The sequence below is a fragment of the Phymastichus coffea genome, unplaced genomic scaffold, assembly GCF_024137745.1.
Source record: "Phymastichus coffea isolate CEN01 unplaced genomic scaffold, Cenicafe_Pcof_1.1 PCOF00057, whole genome shotgun sequence".
Lineage (NCBI taxonomy): Eukaryota > Metazoa > Arthropoda > Insecta > Hymenoptera > Eulophidae > Phymastichus > Phymastichus coffea.
The window spans coordinates 1,101,457-1,122,217 of NW_026706868.1; the positions used below are offsets into that span (position 1 = coordinate 1,101,457).

Genomic DNA, 20,761 nt, shown 5'->3' on the forward strand with positions numbered 1-20,761 from the left:
ATGTAACTCGCAGCAAAGCAACACAAAAGTTCTCGCGTCGATCCTCGTGCCTTGATTATAACAGGATCAACACAGTCAGCGAACGTCAAACTCGCTCGCTGACCTCCCCGTGAGCCTTTTGTTGTTTCTCCTTTTTTTCTTCTTCGGCTCGTCTCCTCTCTTCGCAGAACAATCAGAGCTGACTGGCTGACGCAATGCTGCAGCTGTTCGTTTGGCGGGGTATAGGCTTTTATCTGCATAATAGTATTTGCCTCCCTCTCTCCCTCAATCGCATACGCTAAATTACCGCGGATGTACATGCGCCCTTGCGCTCGTGCGCGCGGTCAATTTAGCAGGCCTCGGATACATGCTCGAGAATCGCTAATGGTGCTACACTGCAAATCGGACTTTCTCTCTCTCTCTCTCTCTCCCTGAGAGCCATTGCTGTTGTTGTTGCTGCTCCTGCTGCTGCGGTTAATCAGAAATGCAACGCGGCGCTATTGTAATTTACCTCTTGTGCGCTAACTTACATGCACGTAAGAGGAGGGGAGAGAAGCAACTTTTATATATACGACGCATCGCTGATATTCTGTTTTACGTTTTTCATCTGCCCGTGTAAAGGCTACTTTGAATTTTCCTTTTTGTATTATTCAAATGAATACCGCGAGTTCCGTTTGAACATGATCTTCATTTAGATTTAAGAATCAAAGAGCAAATAATTACTACAGAAATAAACACGCCATGACAATCAGTCGATTTATTTCATTTACGCTTTTCTCCCTTCGATGTTCTAAAGTAAATTATATAGCAGATTATAATAGATCTAGGATTTGCCTTCGATACTTCTCGATGAGCATATCTGTATCGTTTGTCTCAACGCAGTAGCGAACATCCGACCCCCATAAAGCACCAAAAAGTCAAAACACGTTCTCTAACGCAGCTGCAAAGTGCAGGTCCCCAGAAAAAAAATCATCATCGCGACAGGTAGGTACATATCTCGACTTTAACCTTTACATCTTCTGGCGCCGCTTCTTCCGGGCGGCCATTGTCTCGTCGACTTTGGCCCCAGTGTCATTTAGTCGGACTAATGCTTGCGTCGCGCCTTGCATATCAGTAGGTGCCATCTGCGCTTGATACCTTGGGTGGTTGTTGGATTTTCTCATGCAAATGCATCCATACAGAGAGCCGCTACTCGTACCTGGACATGTTGGAAAATTTGGTTACAAATGGAATTTCTAGATGCGATGTATGACAAGGACGCTGCACATATGTATCGTATCAACTGTAGAGATATGTTTGTTTGCAATAGGTCGATCGACAAAAGAGGGCACACTCGTGTCCCGAGCTCCACTCTTTTTTTTCCCTCTGATCATTGTCTTGTCAGAGCTGCGCGCGGTTCACGTGACGTGCGTCTTTGTAAAGTTTTGCGGGGGAGCGGTGAGTCACGGCAGGTGTGCACGCGCGCGAGTGAGACAGAACTGGCAGAAGAGGAGACGCATAACTCGCGCGCGGGATCCTTGCTTTTTTTTTCATCGTTTTGCCCTCCTCAACCACCCTTCAATGTTAAGAACTCGTCTTCTTTACTTGCAACTTCCAATCTCATTCAAAGGGACAAACGCAATTTTTTTTCATTGTTAAAACAAGACATTTATGCGTTTAATAACAGAAATTGAAAATGCCGTCTCCGACGAGAATAAACAGTCCGACATTAGTCTCAGTGGAGCATAACTAAGATGGATTTTTACACGGTCCGATGAGCGGCAGCAGAAGCTCGTTTTGCTTTTCCTCCTCGCGCTCGCGAGCGATGTATCTATCTCTTGCTCTTGGAGGATAGAAGGAAAACGAGATAGAGGGTAACAAGAGTGAGCGAGAGAGATATTCGATGCACAAAGGGTTAAGCTTTCTTTGCACGCGAGACAGCGCCTACAAAGTGCATAATAAAAGGGCAGTTCTTTTTTTTGCTCTTCTCTCTCTCTCCCTCTCTCTCCCTCTCTCTCTCTCTCTCTCTCTCTCTCTCTTTCTCTCTGAATGATTACAATGAGAGAGAAGTCATTTCGCTTGATATTGAGTCCGACAGCAGGGAATGTAATCTTCCTCTCTCCGCCAGAGTTTGCTTTATTATTCATGAAAATTTCAACCGAGTATTACGGGTATTATGAAGTCAATGTTGATATATATTTTCTTTTATTTCTCATTGTGGATTTTTAAGAGACCTTGTGACTTTCTTTTGACAATTATAATGCATTTGATAATTTAAATGTTAACTCCGCCTCGACAATGACTGCGTATGAATTTGCTCTAGCATAAAGTACTTTTATTTCATTGTAAAAGTCCGCGGCTGTGTACACGGTTACATAAAACGTCCGTCGCACGGTCAGACTGGTGCAAAATAAAAGAAAGGATAAAAGTAACTGCACGAGAGCAAGACAAGCGAGTAGATAGTGCGGCAAATAGAAGGAAGCACGCATTTCCTGACGAGCGGGCGAGCGCCCAGGAACATCTTGCTTGGATTCCGGCTGTATACGACTACTTTTGAACGCTGCTTCTGCAGATGCGCGTTCATTGATTTTTCGCGACTATTTCGCGCGAGATCGTGAAAACTGTTGCTACGGTAATACACATACGACACTAAGAAAGCGAGAAAGTGAGTTGCCATATGAAGCCTTACAAAGTAAAAAAGACGTTGGCCCTAGACACGAGGCAGTAATAATTCAAAGTGACGTTCACCTACAGTTTATAGCTATTCCTTAGTGTTTATGAGAACTTGCATGAAAGATTGTGTAATTACCATCCTTTTATCGAGTTCGATATAAAAGCTGCCACAACAAGAATGGAAATAGAATTCTGCGACTTATGCGTATTTCTGTAAAGATATATCGCATATTCATAAAACTTGCAATTTTTGACGCACCTAGATATTACGATTCTGCGCACACGTGCGGTAACCATTTTCCCCTGTCGACTCGGTAGTCTTTATTTTTGAGCGCAGTACACCCTGGAATTCCTTTTCTTTAGAAAGGGATTATGCGCGCGTGGGACGACAACGACGATGCGATTTTCTATAGCACTATATAGACTACAGCAGCGGCAGCGACAGACGAAAGTCGTCCGGCACAACGCTACCGTGTGCGCTTGACGTTTGATCGATGAACCTTTGTTATCTCTTTTTTGCTTTCGAGGCTTGTTACTTCTTACTCTTTTCCCTCTTTTCCTTTTATATCGTATTTATTTTTTACACTGTGGTGGATTCGTGACGAACGTAAACATTTGATTTTTATTGAAACTTCATGTATTTGGGAAATCTAAAAATCGATAACTTAAATTATTGTTAGATTACTGATTGAAGAATCGTAAATATTAAGCAGGGAAAATACGGGCAAGCCAGCTCGTTGGAGTGTTTGCTCAACATTCTTTCCGAATCAATTTTGTATTTTTAACCCTTACAATTCGGCTTTAACTTTTCTAATGTTTATTTCATCATTGAACGTAACTCTTCGTCGTTCGTCGTCGTCGTCGTTGTAGTTGCCCCTATCCTCCTGTTCCTTCCATTTTCAACTTTTCTTATTTGCATTTCAGAAACTTCTCTTTCGAGAGCTCGTCCTTTTTTGGTCTCGTCGGGTGGTCGGTCGGATGGGCGCGCGAGCGCACGTGTGCCACGCGCGGATAAAGAGATTTCCGCAGCGAAGAGCACGGACAATTAGGAGAGTCAGAGGAGAGAGACGAGAGAACCCGGTCGAGCGAAAACACAGTCGTCCTTTTTTCGCACGGCTCAATGGCTGCGTCTTTCTCATTCTCGGTCAGTTTGACATTGTCTCCGTGTGGACGACTCATACGAGGCATAAACTTAGACGTCACAAGCCCTTTTCTTAGACTCCGGCTGTTTACAGTTCGCACGAAAGAAAAGAGACTAGGAGAAGTGCAACAGCAACCCATGCAAGCGCTAATTTTCTCTATAACCCCCGACGACTTTTCCGGGCGACAACGGCTCAATTGTACGGCGAGCGACCGCCGCGGGATACATGCGTCTCCTCTTCTTCTTCTTTCTTTAGCAGCCAGGCAGATGTCTTACCATGAGCCGCATTGTCATGTGAATTCTTTCGTGAATGATGGAATGATAATTCTTGTATTAATAGTATACGAGGTAAGCCACGAATTTCATTTTTACAGAAGAGGACAACCTCAATGGCACAGCATGTAAGGTATATTTTTCAAAATGCGTTTTAAAATACAAGTATAAGTGTCTTCCTGAGTGGTCAATCGGTTCAACATTCAAGTTTTTGACAAACAAATGGCTAGATTACATTGGAAACGTATTTATATTATTCATGTATTCTTTTTCGTCATACTATCTTGCATCTAAGTTTTCTTTAATTTATCAATATTAATTGAACTACGAATTTATACAAATATTGTTGAATTTTTCTAGGACTCTAATGCATAAGTCGATGTGCAAAATTATACAGTTATCAATTAATGTACGAAGTAGTAAATCGACTATTAAGAAAAATAAACAGATTGAACTATAATGATATTATCAACTTTTTATTTATCCTACTAAGTTGAGCATTTAAAAGGCATATACAATCCAGTTTGTTCAGAAAACAAAAAAACAACCCCACAAAAGATGTCTTTCTTTCGATAAAGTCATTCTCTTGGCTTATTTAGCGAGGAGTCGCCTGGGCGATGATGGTCTGCACAACAAAGGGTCGCTCTCCCCCTTTCTTTGAAAAACAAAAGTTAACTGAAGAAAATAATAATAAATTGGATGAGAAAAAAGATGAAGGCAGTAGAGATGTCAGAAGATTAAGAGAGAGAGAGAGAGAGAGAGAGCGAGAGAAACTATGAGAACATATCCTCGTAAATAAAAGAAAAACCCCCGATTATTTTTCCATGGCGCTCTCGTTTGTCCACCACGTCGGAACGTGTCTCGCGAGCGAAAACAGGCGTGCCTCGTTATTTTTTCAACGCGACGTCATCGGTCAAAGGGAAAAACTGGTATCCTTCTCTAGTTTCTTTCGCTCTCTCTCTCTCTCTCTCTTCAGATCCTAAAATAACGGGGGCCACCCCACTACCGCCGTCGTGTACAGGTCGCAAATCAGAGAGGATCCGTTTCTCGCGTGCGGCGTGAGATCCAGCAAAAGCTGCACAAACGACCATGACAACTGCTATTTACCCAAACATTAGCCTAGAAGGCTTTTTAAGCAACTTTTCCGTAGTTTTGGCTTTTTACCCGCGCCTACGTTGCCGCAAGTCGCCCGTTCGCGCGTCTCTTTGTGAAGTATTTCACAATAATATTATTCGACCTGTCTAAAGCCGAGAGTATCTCTTTGACGTGATATTTCCAATTTGGAGAGATTTTTTTTCCACGATATACACCAACTGCAAAAGATATTTTTGTAGCCCTTTGATCCAATATTTTTTCCCTTGTGAAAAAGCTATATGGATGCTAGTCATTGTTTGATATTTGAAACGAGTACTTTGAAAAAAAAGCTTTATTGAAAGATAATTGTGAAATAGTATCTGAACGATGCAGAGTATCTTTTTAATTAATAATTTTTTAATTGAAAAAATTTCGTTTTTGAATATATTTTTGAAAATGACATTGTATTATAGAGATTTTTCCAAGCAAAATTGATATACGTTACGATAATCATCTCTTTCAAGTATAAAATAAAGTGACTTATCGGCAGAGACACCCGCCACTCAGCCAACTTTACCGGAAAGTAGATTGACAAGGGATCCTCATTGAAAAAAAAGAGATAGTAAACATCGCATGAGAAACACTATATTGTTATGGCGGCAGAGTTGCGTATACGTATGTAAAAAGCTTACATGTGCTAAAGTAAGCGTATGTCTGAAATCAGCTCCGTTTTTCCGTTCACTCACGCGCCTGTGTGTGTGGGTAGAGGGGTCCATGCACCTGAAATCTGTTAAATCGTAGGCATGCTCGGTGAAGGGGGGCCCCTTCGTCAACAACATTTTCCCATACGCTATAAAAGGTCGCGCGCGCACGGGCAGGTGCAACTGCAATGGTCACTCCCCTCAAGCCTCTCTAGTCCTCGCCTTCGTCTCTCGTCTCTCTCAACCTGTTTCTCATTTTACGTTCGTGTCGGATCTGAGGCTAAAAGGAATTAGGCGGATCGCTGCCTAAAATAAGCAGCGGTCCAGAGGGGAGAATCATTGGGAAATTGAGTATGGATTACTGGAAAACTGTACGGTTGGATTACTACATATGGTCATATTCCTCTAATGGTAAATAAAATGAACTCGAAAGATGAGCAATATATAATGACTGCATTAGACCACCAAAATTCTCAAGTCACATCGCTGCCTTGTGATATCATAAAAGCGTTTTTATGCGCCCCTGACTTGCTATGATTCGTAAGCGTGTAAGTAGCGTAAGTTTGAAATGACGCGGCAACCCCAGTGTATTTCATAATTGACTAATGGCTATACCAAGAGTCGAGCTCCACCAATTTTTTCTTATTAAAAAGAATAATCTAGAATATTAATAGGTAAAAACAGCGAGCGCAGAATGCACCTGTCGATCGAAATCGCCTTTTCTCAAGATCCTCTCTTAGCTTTTCATTGTCGTCGCGCCGTGGGCTATTTTTTGTCCTGGTCTTTTGTCCCCATGATAGGAGTGATTCCTAGCCTCGATTTTTTTTAAAAAACTTTTCTCGGGAAAAACTCCCAGGGCGGTGTACACGTGAGCACGCGAAAGAACCGCACCGGGTCGTTATGGTACTCTTTTACGGCCTCGGGAAAAACAGAGCAAAAAGCTCGCGCCATATTAAAAAAAGATTAGTAGAGATACAGCCGGGAATATTTTTTCAATGAATAACCTATCGAACCGCTCTGATCTTTCGAAAGTCGGAGGAGAGGCCGAGCGTGGCTTTCGCATATTACCAAATTTACGACAGAGAGGTACACCTACCCACACGTGATACGTGTGCCCGCCTCCCCGAAAGCCGGACTAAAAAACCTAACGGTTATCGAGTCGGATCAACACGCCCATCGCTTCGATAAATAAATCTCGGCAGGTCCGCGTAGCACAAGCATAGACAAGCCGTTGGGCCTACAAGTGCGATTACTATGTATATGTATTTCAGTGGAAAAAAACTGGCAGTGATTCAGTGGAGAGGAATAAAAGTGCGCGCTCGAGCGAGGAAGGGTGAAGGGCCGAAGGCTCGCGCGGCGGAGAGATAGATATGCAGTTTTCGTGACCTGCGCGCGCACAGCATGACCCGCCGCGGCGCTCGGTCGCGGCCGGCGCAGCGTGGTCTGCCTCGCTCTCTCTCGCCGATCGCTTTGTTAAAGCGTTGCTTTATATTCCGCGGCCGCAACCTGCCTTATTTGCTGCTTCGAAGAATCGCCAGCCTCCTTTATTTATTTCGTCTGACGCGCACGCGGATGCACGCGAAGTTTGATTTACAGGCCGAACAAATGGCATCGCCGTTTCGATAAATAAATTGTACGGGTTTATCGTATTGAAAGCGCCGCGTGTGCGCCGCGTGTGCGCCTCTTATTTTCACGAGGAAAAGAATGAGCCGCGGTCGTCTCGCTCGTTCCTTTCAATTCAAATTCTAATAGACGCATGCGCGCAACCAAGGGAGCAACCAGGCGAGGAATTCCCCCGCGACAGACCGAATAAAAGGACCGAGAGATATCGGTGAGACGCGCGAGCCTCTCCAAAATTGTTTTTATTGACGGCGTGGGTGTTGCTGCCGCTGCGAGCTGCGTTCTTTCAATCGGAGCCCCACTCTTAAATCATCCATCGAGCGCGCGCGTGGCCGTGAGATCGAGCGAGACCGTGAACGGAGCTTTCACAATGATCCGAGGTTGACCGCTCTCCGCGCGGACCAAGATTTTTATCGAAAAGGGGCCCATTTTTTTCGCCTCGCTCTTTCTTTTTCTTCCCCCATCGGCCATTTATTTCTTTTCTCCGCCGAGGTTATGGCCTGTTTAAGGACGGTTTTTAGGTATAATCGTTGCTCGATCTACGCGCGCCAACTAAAAATTTATACATAAGTACAATACATCTTCAGAGCGGCAATGCTTTCGATTAAGATGTTCGATTGAATGCCTCCAGAAGAAAGACCGTACGTGATCGACGTGTACTCGCCAAATACGGTGCTAATTAAAACTCCGATACGTAATTTTATCGAGGCAATTAGTTGGCCAACGATAAAGTCGTAATTGAGTTACGCGCCATCTCTTTTTCAATGCACATCCGAATTCGCGAGCGAATCCCCTTTGCGCTGTCTCAAAGCCCAATAAAACGCCAATATAGCTCCGCCGGATATTGAATGCAACAAAAAGTGTTGCGCGCGACAGATAAATCGCTTGCCTCGCCAAATCAGGATTGCAAGAAATTTATGCGCCACATACGCGCTTCGTCTGCCGCGGGGGTTTCCTAACTGTCTCGCTACTACTTCGCTATTTCATATTTATCGAATGTAAATGCAATGATAAAATGCCAGCGGCGACATATTTTCGTAGTCGTCTCTGTGGAAGATTTGAAGATTTGACGGGGGCGAGTTTTATGTTTTTCAGACCTGCGCCTCTCGCCGCAATAGAATTTATTAGAGTTTCAGAGCGCCCCTACACGTAAAAATATTGGAAATTTAAAGGAAATATATTCTGACCGACGTGCCCGTCGTAATATCGTAACGGTCTGTAAAAAGCAAAGTATAATAAAAGTGCGCGCTCGCGCAAAGGCGAATGTCAAGTCCGTACACAGGTATACTCGTATATACACGACATGCTCTATACGTAAGTCTGCCTGGAGCTTTTAGACGCGTGGCTATTGTCGTTTGCACAATCATTCCACGTAGTCATGTTAGATTTGACAAGAGCACGTAGTCTCCCGCGCGTATAGCATAAGCGGCCCGTTCATAAATTTTTGCAGCGGTAGCTATAAGATTGATCGTCGTGCTGGTCCGGCAAAAAATGATTCGGAGAGTGCCAAGCATGCCGGATACGAAAGGATGAGCTCGGCAGCGTGCGCGCGGACAAGGGAGATCTTTCAGTTAAAGTCTCCTCGGCAGCTTCCGGCGATCGATGAAGGCAAGTACAGATTAGAATTGCAAACTGAAATGCATCTTTAATTAACAACACGCCAGCAGAGAGAGGGAGAGAGAACCTGTAATTAGCCCGGTTTTATGAATCCACTGAGAGGAACTTTCATCCTCTCTCTCACTCGCAATCCTTTAATTAAACTAAAATCAGCGAGGCGTAGATGTGAGCTCGTCTTTCTCGTCTTAGCTTTCTTAGCCTCTCGACCTCTTAAATTTTCATGGCTCGAGCGACGCTGTCTATTCAGAGATTCTTTTTTATTGCTGCGCACGCGAGTGCGCGAGCGGGGAGCGCCAGCGCTAACTAAAAGCTTTGTGCGGCAGCGCCGCTCGCTCGGTTAATTTCGCTCGAGTATCTGCTTTCCGCGTTTTTGCGCCATATTCTCTCTCGTTGTAATAAAGTTGCCTCAGTCGCGCAGCCAGACCGCCGCTGGGTTTACTCTGTTCTTCGCTGCGATGGAAACAGGTCGCTCCAAGAATTTCAAGTTTTGCACGCGGCTCGATTAGAACCACCATTGGAATCGAGCGAATTCGAGTGACAAATACACTCGTCGACGAACAAACAGAAACCAGTCGTATAAGAGGATTATTCCGTTTCGATTGTGCGCGCTTGCAGCTCGCCTATCTCTAGTTCGTTTAAAAATCTCCGGCAAAGGCAGAGCGTGTCTGCGCAGCGGCGCACAGGCGGTCTCTGTTAATTGGAAATAAATTCGATTCAATCCATATCTAATTAGCAAGACGAGGAGACATCCACCCCTTTTTTATGCCATTGGTTGGACGCATCGCTTCGTGGAACTTGGATGAGAACGCGCCTCGATCTAATGAATTAATTGCTCCATTTTTTTACCGCGTATGGCGTCTGATTGACTAGACGCAACGTACAATAGTTTTGTAGCATCAAATTTCTCCCAAATCAATTGATATTGCATCGATACACGACAATTTCATTTGTCATAGAGCTCAATTGTAGATTTGAATTTGCAGAGTGTACAACTCTTTCGGAATATACAGCACATTTTTGCATTGACTGTAAAAAAGTGAGCAACATAGGCTGCAAAACACAGCCGAACAACAAAATTTGTTTCGCAAAACAAGTTGTAAATAGGTTGAAGCTCTAAGTATTAAACCCACGGGACACGATAGTTTTACTGTGTTTGAAAATCGATTGGAGTTACATGCATATTTTTACATCGCAACATGGATTACCGCAGTCACATCTGAAAAAAAACTGGCAAACTGTTTTGTTTGAGTTGACAAATGAGCGGACCAGAAAAACCGGCTAACTATATGGGGGAAGCGTTTATTTAAATTTCGATCAAAGCTCGATTACGCGCCCGCCCACGGGTGAAAGGGAGGAGGGGGCTATATACGTTTGGCCTATTCAACATTTTCGTTCGCTTACGCGAACAATCCCAGGCGTGATGGTTCGCGGACAATAACGCTTGTGGCAGCGCAGCAGCAATGCGGCCCATTATCTCGCGCAAGTGCCACCTGTGCACGTAGAGAGAGCGAGCGAGAGAGAGAGAGAGAGAGAGAGGGCGACCCGAGAGCCGGTTATAATAAAGATTCACCGATTCACCACGTTAGGTTTTTGAAGGAGAGAAAAAAACACCACACTAGACGCGAGACGCACAATGACCACTGGACCACCGGCGCGTTTCGAATTGAACCAGCTCACGCGCGCGCTCGCGTCTTAAAACCCGTGATTCATGCGACCGATTCGTGCGCACTCGCACTGCGGATCGAAAGGATCTGCCACTCTTTCTTTCATCCTAACGTGTTTCTCTCTCTCTCTCTCTCTCTCTCTCCTTTTCGGTGGTCCATTTGGCGAATAAAAAGAAGGCCTACTAGCTTGGGAGTCCTGGAAAAATCCGACGGGTTTGGTACGTTTTGGCGCTCCTGTTATAAAAAAACAAGGTCATTGTAGGGCAGTCGGTTCTTTCATGCGAAACATTAATTATCGTCATTGTTGGTGCTCGCGCCGCGCAGATTTTTTATTCTGATTAATGGGATCCTGAATTCTTAAGGAGATAGAGTGATCCGAGTATCTGCGTGTTTTCCATCGGTAGCTTGTTATTGAAACAAACGGAGGTGCGAATAAGCTTGCGCGTCTCCTTAACCAGTGAGTTGCGCACAACGTGCGAGCCTCATATTTAGTTCGCACTCGTTCGTCCGCACGCGGCCCCGATAAATCTGCGCTTCTCCCTATTTCGTACGCGAGCTGAATTAAGATGAAATCGCGAGAGTAGCGCCGATGAAAAAAGCATCAAGTGAGGTGTTGCATCCTGCACGCTGGGTGTCGATAAAATCGATGAAAAATAAATAATTCAGCGTGCGGCTTTTTGTCTTCTCTTTCTGCTGCGCGCGCTTGCAGTGCGTGAGTCGACGAATTTGAGCATTTGCACGCATGCACTTGTTCCCACCGAATTTATTCGATGATTCTGTGCGGAATTTCAATTTAATTTTATTACGATGCCATTTCGCACAAAATTGGCTGTACTGCAAACAACATTTTATTTCCTTTTCACGGTTCGTTAAATTTTTCAAATGTTCAGATATTTTTTCTGCAATGTTGATTTTACAAAAATTTGTACTTACAAATTATATTGAATTTTAGGGAAAAATACACAACAAGAGGCTCATCTCAGCATTTTTCCAATTTATCTTTTTAAAATTGTTTTAAAATCAAGCTTGAAATGGGATTTTAATACACAAAATTGCCAGTCACCATCAAATAAAGTAAAATTAAAAATATTCTGAAATTATAATTTAATATGAAAAAGCATAAGTAATGTAAAAGAGTAAAATGACAATGAAAAATGGATTATTCGTGTAATTATATAAGGCTTCCATTGTACGAAAATATAAAAAGATTCTCCGAAGACAGCTTGCCGAAAAATCTGCCGCGCGCGCGCTGTTTCGCCATAAAGCGGAGAGCGAGCGAGGCGATAGTCCGAAAGCGCGTGAATCCGCTCGTTAAACGTTACTCGAACCGCACATACCAGGAAGCGAAGAAGTCCCGCAAGGGATATACACAAAGGCGTCATAATTAGGCCGTCGGCACTGTCCACCGACAAAGGAAAACTACCACCCTCGCGTCTCTTTTTTTCGAAAACGATATAAAAAAAATGCGTGGGTTAAGGCTGCTCGCGCTGCCCAAAATCCCCGGTGTGAAACGTTTTTGCGTCGCGCGCGAGTGCGAAATAATCCCGCTCGCTCTCTCTCTCTCTCTCTCTCTGTTATTGAGAGCAATACGCGCGTTGACGGTCAAGCGGCTGATTACAGAGCGGCGAGGTGGCAAAGGGGACCACCTATAGTGGTTTTGTGCGCGCTCTCGCACTTTTGACACGGAGGAAAAAGTGCGAGCGTCGGCCAGATGTCGAGCTACCTTCCTCTCACTCTGTTCGCTCGCTTCTTCTTTCTTCCCTTTTTATTTTTAGCGAGAAGGACATGGGGCAATATTGAAATCCACGGGTGTCATAATCTCACCGTTTAGCTTTACACCAGCTGGCTAATTCGCCACCTCGAGATGAGATGCGACTCAATCCCTCCTCCCTTTTCTTCGAGGTGCTGCTGCTGCTGCTTCTTTATTCTTTTTCCGCTGAAAGATGCACTCGCGCTGAGCTGTTGTATGCTTGCTGCATACTTTTGCTGACCAAAAGTCCTCTGTGTGTGCGCGTGTGTTGTTGCATGCATTTTCGCACATGAATACACTCTTGAGCTGTTAAAAGAAGTTCGATGTGAATAGACATTCTTACAATGAAGATGTCACCAAAGGCATGTATTCTTCTTTAAAAAAATTATTCTCAAACGATTTTCAACAACTAAAATTCCTAATTAAACGTGTTTTCCAAAATAAAATTAATATTAAATTTTCGGATGATAAAATGTCTGAATTATCTTTTATAATTACTTCCATATTCGTATTATTTATCAAATATAAAATATTGGTGAAAGAAAAACATTTTATAAATGAGAATTGGATTGAAGAAAACGATAGAAAGTGGATTCAGCAGTCAGCAAGGTAATTTTTCCTCATTAAACGGTGAAGGTACGGTATCGAAAAAAATTCAATAAAGCGAACATAAAATGAAAATGCATCTTCTGCTGGCGAAATAAAGGTCTTCGTTAAATGTCTGCGCAAACACAATCCTATTCATTTCCGGGTTCACAGCACCCGGCGCGTTTATTGCCATTGAGGAAAATTAAATAAAAAAGGCGTATATGCAGCCGAGTGAAAAAGATCTGCAGCAGAAAAGGAGGGCGCGAAGAGAGAAGGCGTCTTCTCCTCCTCTTCGGTTCTTCACTGCAAAAGGAACCATTCAAAGGAAGCGCGCCCGAGTGCTCGGGCTGTCGAGTGCAAATACAGTATTGAGCGTGTTTCTTGGAAAAATTGAGAAGACACCATTGTAACGATCATTCAGCCAGGTAATTTAACTTGGCTCCTTGAATTCAGACAGGAAACAGCTTCGACTCAACAAGATTATCGTCATCGCTCAACTTTATATACATCCAATGAATGCTGAAAAGAGTTGCAGATGTTGTCAACGGATGCCTTCACACCTGTCGAGTGGACTTTCACGTATCTTTTGTACGCTTACATGTATACAAATAATTGTTGATTTCTAAATTGTCGCTCAGTTTCGCATCTTCAAAAGAAGTATGGATAAATTTACTGAAATCAAACGGAGACGAAACGGACTGTTATGATGATCAGTCTTTGAAATTAGAAATAAACAAATGGTCGCACTCGTAAGACTGGGAAACTTGAATAGTGTAGTCTTATCAACGAGCCAAATCCACTTTTATAAAATCAGTCAATTTAGTTGCAAGAATTGTTGCATTCAAAGTGCAAATGAAAATGGTTCTTTGATAATAAGTTTCATATAGCTCCAAGTCTCGCAATTATAATTACGGGAGTTGTCTGCACTATTTTCGCTGCAAAACACACAGACGAGCCACCTAGCTCCCGAAACTTCGTCTCCAAATTAGACCACAAAATTCACTGCGAGTAGTAGGTAGAATTCTATTCTAACAGTCGACAACAGAAGCTTGATTTTCGCTAAAAACCGCGGGAGTAGAGAAAGGTGCTTAGCGACGCGTCCATTTGTCGCTCGATTAACGAGCGGGGGATCGACTCTCGTTCTCTCTTATGCGCACATATAATCATGCCACGGTTCTATGGCTATCTATGCTTCTATATTTCTTACACGCGGTGCGAGACCACAGAGCCCCTAATGCGTCCTTGGAAACCTTTCCGTAACGACTCGACCCGCGGCTTTAGCTGGAAAAAAAATGAGAATAAACGGCTTGAAATTCAAAATTATAGAATAAATTGAAATCCTGTATGGTTGAGTAATAATTATAACTTTTAAAAAGTGACGTGAGCTCAAAACATTTATAAGCCACAGCTATATAAAAATTTTAATTTCGAAAGTAAGCAACTTTCTTTTACAAATTACTGACGCGTTGTTAGCTTAAAATTATTTGTAAAAATAAGCTCAGATTGGCACTCAGATATTTTCTCTGAACACTAATCGCATTCGATCATGACTGTACAAAGTTTCAACGCGATTGGTTATGCGTTTTCGCCTCATTCCTCAAATGATAATTGCTTCGTAATTAATGACACTCGCGGACCCGACTGACAGCCCCAGCTGAAAGCGATCAATCGCCTTTACAGTATGCTTTATTTTTGCCTTTAATTGCCGTTCGTGCGCTGTAGTGATAGTTGCGCATGCGAACTCTTCAATATGTACTAGCGGCGCATAGGTATATAGAATGAGAAATCATAACGTTACCCGTGAGCCGTCTTGCTGGATAATTAGCTGCTAGATGTCTCGATATCTTCCTGCTTGCAACGATGTCAAATAAAGGAACAGAAATTCATATAAATAAAATTCAGTTATGTGTAAGAGAGGAAACAATTAACGTTTTTATTGAAAAAACACAATATTATATCTACAAAAATATCGAAAGGTATGTGAAAGAACTCAGTCGCGTGTTATTATTTTTTGTAGCTGCGAGAACTCACTCGACAAAAGATCGATCAGTCAGTTAAGTGTATGGAAAAAATTTTATTTATCATGAAAAAAGTTGTCCAGATAAATACACACACGCGTACGAGTTTATGATGCGCGTGCGCGCCTATCGACGGACAGAAAAATTGGATGGATAAGTTGAATGGATAGGAGATGGTCGGATGGTGTCGATGTTCGTGGAGAAATAGTAGGATAAGAGATTAAACGGGCGTTTAACTATCAGCGTTAGTACAATAAGTGAGTGTGTTGTTTTTGCTCGTACAGTATTTGCGCGTGAAATCAGTTGGTTAATGTAATTCCATAATATCACAATGAAAAAACCGTTTGATCATCCGCTCACTGGCCTAATCTACGACGTGCGAGTCGTCGCCGTGGATTCCTCAGGTCACGCGGCGTCCAAATGCTCGTCTGCTGCTGAACGTTAGCCGAACGCTTGACATTTACCTTGTAAGCGTCTTCCAACGCGTGTACGTAGGCGTTCTTCAAGGATCTTTGATTATCCTCCTCAGAAGCTTGCAGAAAACGTTTTTCGCGAGGCGTCGAGATATCGCCTCCCAAGAGATTGTTGATCGACAATAGCTTACGTCGTACGTCGGTGATTGGAGACAAAGTTGACACATCGCGGATCCGTTTGCTGCGACCCTTCGTCTCAATATTTTCGCTGTCCAACGCTGGTATCTCATTTTCGGAGATCGCAAGTTTGTTCAAGTTGATGGTTGACGATGGAACGACGGTTGTGCTGCTGATCAAAATGATTTTTGATGCTCTTGGCGGTGACGACGACGAAGAGCTGACTGGGAGATTGGTGACGACAGTCTCGTTATCGAGCTTGGTCGAGTTCAATTTGGCCTCGATGATATGTTTGAAGAAGGCGTAGATCTCGGCAACGGTGAACATAGTGCCGTTGCGTGCAGATATGCTGTCGATCCTCATTTTTCGGATGAGCTCTTCGGTGGCATTTTGCGCCTCCAAGACTGACAACTTCTGTGCTACATAGTCATTGATGAACTCGTAGAAGCCCTTATAGTAATTCGGTGATTTGTGTTTTCTCTCCTTCTTCTCCTTGTCCTTATCTTTGTTCTTTTCTTTCCTCGCATCCTTGTCACCGTGCGCTTGACCTTTCTTCTTCTTTCTTAGATCCTTGCGCAGATGCTTCTCGCTCCATCTCATCGATTTGTTGTAGAACTTCATGATACGTTCGAACTCGCGCTTGAGTTTTGTAAACTCACGCTGGCTCTTGGCCTCGACGCTCTCGTGGGCTCTGGCCGAGGCATTGCGGCGCTGCTGGTGCTCCGCCAAGTCTACGTGGAAGAAGTTCTTGCTCATGGTATTCAACAGCTCATGCATTGTCACGTTTGTGTCGTTATTCGCGTGCCGCGAATCGATTCTTTGTAGTTTCCGATAGACAACTCGCAGAAAGTCGATCATTCTCTCATCTTTACCTCGCGGTTTACTACCATGACCACCGTGACCACCACTTCTTGTTGCATTACGAACTACATTTGCACTACTCGTACCATTGCTATTTAATTTGGTATTGGCCTTGCTAACGTTAAACCTCTCTAGTTGAATCATAGTATCGTGGCTTTTTTCCATCTCCAACTCCAACAACTTTTTGCCAATCTTCCGAAAGAAGTCGATGAACTTCTTGTAAGCCATAACAACCGTCTCGTTCTTCTGATCACCAATGGACCTACGACGTCTGTTCCATCGGATTCGTGGGTGTTGTCCTAGGGTACACTTTGGCAATTCCTTTGGACTCCACGAACCACCGATGCACGTCGCACCGGGCGGTCCTTCACTCAGGTAGTAACCTTTGTCGCAATCGTACATAATCTGTTTATTGTTGACGATCTTCCTTACATACGGACGGTAATCGTAAACTCCCATATTCCCAACCAGCAGCACTTTTCCATTCTGCACGTAACCGGGGAACGGGCAATAAACCTCGATGCAATGGGGTATATCCCCAGTCCAATTTCCGTATTGACACTCGACGGAAAATGAGTTATTGTATGGCCCGCCGCCAATCATCTCGAAACCATCTTTGCACTTGAACACTGCCTTCATGCCGTGATCCGTTTTTGGCGCGATGACCATTCCGTTTTTCGGTGGCTTCGGCATCTGTTTACATCGAGCAGGCGAGCAGGAGGGCACGATCGACCAAGTGCCATTGTTGCACTCGACTGGATGATGTGCCAGTGCAAATTCGTAATCCTGCTCGCACTCCACGACCAGTCGCTTGCCATGTTCCGCAACTGTCACGTTGTTGATATGATCATGCTCGTCCGAGGCGACGTATACGTGACCTCGCGTGATGTGGGGCACGATGCAGGGAGCGAGACACTGGGGTAGCGGGTAACGCCATTTGCCATCCATTTGGCACAGACTCGAGCTGTGCCCTTCGAGCTTCATATGCTCCTTGCAGCGGAAGATTACGCTTGCTCCCATTCCAGTCCCTACTGACAGAAATTCCATTTTGTACTGTTAGTCTTTATTCGTTCTCTTTTTTTACCTAACTCGTTTCGTCCTGATCACAAGTCACAATTAGCTAATATTTAAGTCTTCCCGTTTCATAGTTTCTTTCGGGTATTCATAGTAGAATTTGCAAGCTTTTAGTGGAATGTTAAGTTTTCATGGCAGTTCTCGAAGTTTCTTTAGAGCCATGAAGTTGTTCGTCGGAAGTATTGCTTATACAATGCAATTGCAACAATAAAATAATCTAGCAACTGACGTTTACTATCGATAAATTTATTGTTGTTCAAGCGTTTATTCTAACCAAGCCCATACAAAGATTCCGACGTTACAGAAATTGATGAATACCTTTACTTACCGTTTTCAATGTTGTCGATCCATCCATTGTAAAGAACACCAGGTGAGCCGCAATTAATCTCCCTGCAACTAGGCGCCAGTCCGGTCCACTTGCCGTCGGCGCTGCAGCGCCTCGTAGCCGCGCCCACGATCGTATATCCAGTCTTGCACTCGTATGACACTACGGAGTTGTAGGCGATAGACGTGAAAATAGCTTTGCCATTAACTGGGTTGTCGGGTGGCTCGCACTCTACCGATGTCACCTGCAACACGAGACAAGACGCGTTCACGATGCGCGCAATGATTAGACGCGACAACGTATACTCTCTCTTGCTCTCCTGAGTATGCCATTTCGCTATCGTATTATTCGAGATCGGAAAACGGTCGACGAGGAACGGCTGCGAGATGAAAAAAATACATTCACAGAACCGATAGATACTAACCTCGACACATTTTGGAAGTTCTACTGGTAGCCACGTGCCGTCAGCGACGCAAATTTTCTCAGATTTGCCAACCAACTCGTAGCCGTCAGCACAGTGATATGAGACGTGACAATCGTACTTGTAACATTCGCCTTGAAAAAGAAAAAGAAATAGAGAAGGTATATAGATTCAGAAAATTGATCGGAAAAGTCTTCATCTCTCTCTCTCTCTCGCTCTATCTCTAGCATCGCTTGCTTCTTAGGAAATGAGCTTACAGCAAACTCGACTGTGCGAGCTATCGTAGCAAATCCAATATTGGTTTTCAATAACAGTTTCGCGAGAAACATGCCGCACGCAAAGTTTGATTGAGTTAAGTGAAACGAATGAGAGGATTGCATTTTGAATCATTCAAACTTGCTTGTGCTCGAATACGATCAGCCTACTACTACTACTGCTACTAATACTACTCGAGCGAAATGAACTTTCTGCAGATCCGACTGCGTACCTACAAAATTTTGTTTGACTATATTTTTCTGAGAATTCAATAACCGTCGAATGAAGTGGGGTAGTTGCTTGAACTATTGTTTATCGAGTGCATGCAGGTATACTTTCTAAAAGTTTGAAAAATGCAAAGAAATATTGACAACCCTCTGGACGACATATTGGATTTTATACCGTACATTGACATAAGGAACAAGTCATGCCAAGAATAATCACATGACTGACGAAGCAACAGTACCGTAAGACGTACCAGCGTGCCAACCATTGGCGATGTCAGCCGGCGGACCGCAGCTTCTAGCCTCGCAAGTGATGTCAGGCCCGTACCATCCAGCTTGACCCTCGGTCATGAGGCATTTGGCTTTGGGCGATCCTTTGGTTTCATAGCCGTGATTACAGAAGTACTGCACTACACTATCCAAATCGAACGTCGTCTGCTCGGGCTGTGCATTATGCCTCGCATTGGGATACTTATTCGGCACTGAGCAAAACGACGACGAGTCTTTCTTGCAGTTCGGCGTGACGCCGGTCCATCTGCCGTCAGCCCTGCACGTTCTCAATGACAAACCGACGATGTAGTAGCCGGGGTCGCAAGTGTAGTTAGCCTTGTCGCCGAAGAATCTACCGCTGAGCTGCATAACTCCGTGCTCGATCTGCATGAGCTCAGGACATTCGCGCTCGGGCTTGATGCAGGACATGCCGCAAAATCCGTCGCATCGGCATTTCTTCTTCTTGCTCTTGCAATCCTCGTCGGTCGAGCACTTTCTCAAGCACTTCTGGCCGAGGATCTCCGCTTGTTCCTCGTCTCGCGGACACTGAGCCGAAGGTGAGTTGCGCGGATTTTTGTAAATACGACCCTCGTCGTCGATCTCCGGTTTGGCTGGATAGTTGCTGTCTTCGTCATCCCACTCATCGTCGTCGTCGTCGTCGCTGTCGTCGTCGATGGCTTGCTGCTGGAGCTTGGACTCGGAGCCGACGACGGCCAGTGCGCCGAGCACGAGCAAAACGAGATACAGCCTCGGCCTCATCTTGGCGGCTGCGAGCTGCTGCTGCTGCTGCTGCTGCTGCTGCTGCTGCTGCTGCTGGCTGCGCACGGGCTCATTCGGCCCGGTACTTTTGCGCGTACTGCGATGCTGCCTGCTACTGCCGAGGCAGCCACCCTCCGCGCCAGAGTCGGTCCAGCGCACCACCGCCGAGGCGCGCGCAGCCCCACTCGCGCATCTCGTTCAATACCCTCTACCACGCGCGCGCAGCATCCGTCAGATGGCCGCGACCGCTTCCCACCACCCATCTCCCACCCTCCAACCTCCTCTGTGCGCTTAACCCCTCATGTCGTTGCCCCCAACCCCCAACGTCAAGCAGCCTCTGACGCTACAACGCAAGCCTCCTTCTTGTGTTGCGCTGCTTTCTGTTCTTGTAACTCCTCCGTTGGTCAGGACTTTGCGTGAATCTCGAACTACTATGCTAGACGAGCTTTATTTGCCATGCTTGAGGTGAGAGAGACGGACGGACGGACAGATCAGAGAGAGTTTTCCGGCTTCGCTGCGGGAAAATCAATAAGTGACCGAGGCGCACAGTTTGCGTTACGGAGAGATATCTCGGAGAGCGGGAGCGTGCACTTGGCGGCGACGACGTCTCGCGCAATGTAGATTGATGGCTGAGAAACAATGTGCACTCGTAAGGCAAACTATTCGCAAAGCATTCTCGTGGACTGATGCCTCGAGAGCGCGAGTTCCGAGCAAGGGTTAACTCCAACTGCGAGACGGAATGACAATACCAAGTTTTGGATTATCGTATAGTGCGTGCTGGCAAGTCATTACAATTATACGACGAATTACGCAGCTGAAGTGACGTAGCGCGCGAATGAAAAACCGAGGACATAAGTTTTAGCGGAGCAACAATCGGACGTCGAGTACAAAGAGACTCGTGACAA

At 44.7% G+C, this 20,761-nt stretch overlaps 1 protein-coding gene across 1 annotated transcript; it reads right to left on the reverse strand.

Moving 5' to 3' along the window:
* Nucleotides 1–14,982: 14,982 nt before the first annotated feature.
* LOC131666167 (uncharacterized) lies at nucleotides 14,983–19,959 on the reverse strand. Its single transcript, XM_058938578.1, has 4 exons — nucleotides 19,082–19,959; nucleotides 18,352–18,482; nucleotides 17,931–18,171; nucleotides 14,983–17,556 (listed from the first exon to the last, which is right to left on the reverse strand). Exons 1-4 carry the CDS (start codon nucleotides 19,854–19,856, stop codon nucleotides 15,434–15,436), a joined length of 3,270 nt encoding a protein of 1,089 aa, XP_058794561.1. The 5' UTR covers nucleotides 19,857–19,959; the 3' UTR covers nucleotides 14,983–15,433.
* Nucleotides 19,960–20,761: the final 802 nt, after the last annotated feature.